The sequence below is a fragment of the Otolemur garnettii genome, unplaced genomic scaffold (genome assembly GCF_000181295.1).
Source record: "Otolemur garnettii isolate 467f Iridium unplaced genomic scaffold, OtoGar3 scaffold00096, whole genome shotgun sequence".
In the NCBI taxonomy this organism is placed as follows: domain Eukaryota; kingdom Metazoa; phylum Chordata; class Mammalia; order Primates; family Galagidae; genus Otolemur; species Otolemur garnettii.
Window position 1 is genome coordinate 7,477,313 of NW_003852491.1, and position 4,012 is coordinate 7,481,324.

General features: G+C 44.0%; 1 protein-coding gene across 1 annotated transcript in view; it reads left to right on the top strand.

The window, feature by feature from the left end:
* The window catches only part of SRCAP (Snf2 related CREBBP activator protein), a 44,649-nt gene that overhangs the window by 3,783 nt on the left and 36,854 nt on the right, over positions 1–4,012 (top strand). The window contains exons 3-4 of the mRNA XM_012808873.2: positions 841–1,103; positions 2,200–2,451. Of these exons, the coding sequence (XP_012664327.1) occupies positions 1,050–1,103; positions 2,200–2,451 (306 nt within the window). The 5' untranslated portion in view covers positions 841–1,049. The remainder of the gene's footprint in view (positions 1–840; positions 1,104–2,199; positions 2,452–4,012) is intronic.

A 4,012-nucleotide genomic window follows, 5' to 3' on the forward strand; every position in this document is an offset into this window, starting at 1 on the left:
TTTTTTTTTTTTGAGACAGAGTCTCACTATGTCATCCTGTAGAGTGCTGTGGTGTCACAGCTCATAGCAACTGCAAACTCTTGGGCTTAAGTGATTCTCTTGCCTCAGCCTCCGAAATATCTGGGATTACAGGCACCCACCACAATGCCCGGGTATTTTTTACTGTAGTTATTGTTTAGTAGGCCCGGGCCAGGTTCGAATCCGCCAGCCTGGGTGAATGTGGCTGGTGCCTAATAACTGAGCTGTGGGAGCCGAGTCTAAGCTCCATTTAGGTTAGGGATCTTTTCTGTGTGGCTCTATCTTCAGTGTGCAGAAGGAACTAAATTAATATTTGTTATGGTGTGAAAAGTATCTGGTTCATAAAGAAGATGGGAAGATTATAGAGCACAAAGTATCTAACACATAGTAAATGTTTCAGAAATGTAGCCTAAGGCTGGTCTGTGGTGGTTAACACCTGTAATCCTAGCACTCTTGGAGGCCAAGGCAGATGGATTGCCTACCTTCAGGAGTCGGAGACCAGCCTGACTAACCTGAGCAAGAGTAAGACCCATCTCTAAAAATGGCTCGGCACTGTGGCAAGCACCTGTAGTCCCAGCTATTTGGGAGGCTGAGATAAGAGAATCGCTTAAGCCTAAGAGTTGGAGATTGCTGTGAGCTATGACTCCACAGCACCCTACTGGGGGCAACAAATGAGACTCTGTCTCAAAAAAGAAAAAAGAAAAAAAGAAAGGTAGCTTATAATCACTGTTTATCTTTATTCTTTAATGTAATTTGTGTTTTTTACCCAAAGAATTCTTTAATCTCATTTAATCCAATTTATAACCTTTGATCCTACTTTAGGTGCTCCAGAGGCTGGTGGACCTGAGCGGAGGCTGGGACGCCCTGGTGGGCCCCGGGCCCTGGAAGGCGGGTCCCGGTGGCCGGTGGCCCAGAATGAGGCCAGCTCCCAGCATGCCCTGCAGCCGGACGCCAGCCCCTCGGCCAGCAGCAGTGGTGATAACGACCCAGTCATTCTTCAGGCATCCAACAAGGAGCCTGGGAGTGGGACCATGCAGAGCAGCCCCTCCCCTGCTCACCCTCAGCTCCCAATCCTACAGACACAGGTTTACATGTGGGGAGGGTTTCTTCTCTGCTTCTTGTGAATGTTAGGTCTGAGGTGAAAGAAGTGTGGCAGTTTCTTGCTATTGGGTAGGTGAGTGTGGAGAATTATTGGTACTTATGTGGGCTGGACTGTACTATGTCATGCCCATTGAATACTGACATTTCATTTGATATTAATGTAATGTTGCTTTCCAAGAGTACAAAGACTTCTTATTACCTGAAAAAGGTTGAGTGAGGCCAAGTTGGAAATGGAGGTTGGGGCAACATGCTGATAAGACTGTATGTTTGACAGTAGTTTAACTTCTTTCATACCTAGAACAGGAAAAACCTTGTGGATAGTGTGTAATATTCAATCTTTTCTCATACTAAGGAAGTGTGTGGGATGAGAAAAGCATAGCTTTCAAAATTGGACAGATCTAGGTTTATGTATAGTATGCTTTTGAAGTCCATGGATTTGATATTTATAGTTTTCTGAGCAACTGGGAAATTTGTGATGGATAGTCTTTGTCATTTAGCTGAGGTAGGAATTTGAGTGGCATGGTGTGAGGCTTATGTCTGGGAGGGAATTTCATGAATTCCCTGAGTAACCATGTTTTAGTAGTACTTAGTTTTCTACTTGTCATTGTTTCTGTGATACCTTGTAAAATAATGTGTGGGTATTTGAGAACAGTGACCAATTCTCAGCCTCTTTAGTGAAGAGGTTTAAGTGGCTTGGGAATTTTTGGTGTCTGTTGCATTTAGTGGTAACTTAGATTTATTGCATAGGTGAATCTGCTATACTTACTGTGAAAATGGGGAGTGTTTATGTGAGTGAAATCATTGAGCCTCTGAAAGGATCAGAATTTGAATTCATAATGCTATATGATTTTTGTATTTGAGAACTATGTAAATGTCAGGACATAACTGTTTCATGTCTAGAATTTACTGTAAACTTGGCTTTGCTGTCTTTGAGTTGCTTATTAAACTTTACCCTAGACATTTGATAAGGTTGATATGTTATTCTCCGGTTTTTTCTTATGAAAATAGAACGGAATAATGTACTTAAAACATTTAGCACAGTGCTAAATATTTGTTTTCTCCATTTTTCCCTATTTCTAGATGGTGTCGGACGGCATGACAGGCAGCAATCCTGTGTCCCCTGCCTCATCCAGTTCCCCAGCCTCTAGTGGGGCAGGTGGCATCTCCCCCCAGCACATAGCTCAAGATTCCTCTCTGGATGGACCTCCAGGCCCCCCAGATGGTGCCACAGTGCCCCTGGAGGGGCTCAACTTACCCCAGGCTGCTGACCTGGCTAACAGGGGTCCGAAGTGGGAGAAGAGCCATGCTGAAATTGCAGAGCAGGCCAAACATGTATGTATTGGAAAGGCCTGTGAGGATTCTTAGGAGTTGTCTTCTCTGAGTTCCCATATCCCATGGATATTTTGTATTTCTTTTTTTTTGGCCATGGCTTAGAGTATAGGTTTTTCCTTAAGTTAGTATGATTTTGAGCAAATTACTTGAACAGCGAGCCTCACTTTCCTTTGCTTTATTATATTGGCTGTCAAGTTTAAATTAAAGGATCAGAGAGACATGAAGGTGCTTTATAAACAGCAATATTCTTCAAATTTACAGTTTCTATTTATTATTTTTGTCCTGCAACTTGTGTTACACTTACCCAGTGGTAAATGTGGTTTTTGGGCCAGCAGCATCAACATCAAATGTGAACTTAATTAGAAATGAAAATACGACCAACAAGAGGTGGCTCATGCTTATAATCTTAGCACTCTTGGGAGGCCAAAATGGGAGGATCGCTTGAGCTCTGGAGTTTGAGACCAATCTGAGAAAGAGCAAGAGCCCTGTCACTGACCCAAATAGGCCAGATGTTGTGGTAAGTGCCCATATGTATAGTTCTAGCTGTTTGGGAGCCTGAGGCTAGAGGATCTTTTGAACCCAAGAATTTCAGTTGAAGTTTCTGTGAGCTATGACACCAGGGCATTCTACCTAGGGTGACAGAGTAAGACTCTGTCTCCCAAAAAAAAAAAAAAGAAGAAGAAGAAATAAAAATAGAAAAAATTAGCCTGGGGTCATGGCAGGTGTCTGTACTCCCAACTACTCTGGAGGCTGTGGCAGGAGGGTCACTTGAACCTGAGAGTCTGAGGTTGATGTGAGCTAGGCTGACATGGCCCTGTGTCCTGGGCAACAGAGAGACTGTCTCAAATATAAAAAATGCAAATACTGGCTCAGTGCTTGTAGCACAGTGGTTACAGTGATGGCCACATGCACTGAGGGTGGTGGGGTCAAGCCTGGCCGGGTCTGCTAAAACAATAATAACAACTGCAACAAAAAAATAGCCAGGTGTTGTGGCAGGTGCCTGTGGTCCCAGCTATTTGGAAGGCTGAGGCAAGAGAATCGCTCAAGCCCAAGATTTGAGGTTGCTGGTGAGCTGTGATACCACAGCAGTCTGCTAGGGGTGACTAAAAAAAAAGCAAATACTTGGTAACTTTGTCCCAGTGACCCTTATAAAACTCTAGGGGTGGGGCTTAGCAGTCTGTTTTAAAAAGCCCTTAAGATGATTATGGTGCTTGCTCAAAGTTGGGAGCTGCTGGCCTAATATTCATGTGTGTTTACCTTTTTGAGGCAGAGTCTGACTCTGTTCCCCAGGGTAGAGTGCTGTGTATCAGCCTAGCTCACGACAACTTCAGATTCCTGGGTTTTAGCAGTCCTCCTGCCTCAGCGTCCCAAGTAGCAGGGGACTTCAGGTGCCCACCACAACCTGCCTAATTTTTTTGTTTTTATTAGACATGGTCTTGCTTTTGCTCAGGCTGGTCTTGACCATTTGAGCTCAAGCTCAAGCAGTTTTCCCTCATCAGCCTCCCAGAGTTCTAGGATTATAAACACGAGCCACCATGACTGGTTCTTCATGCTTTTTTTT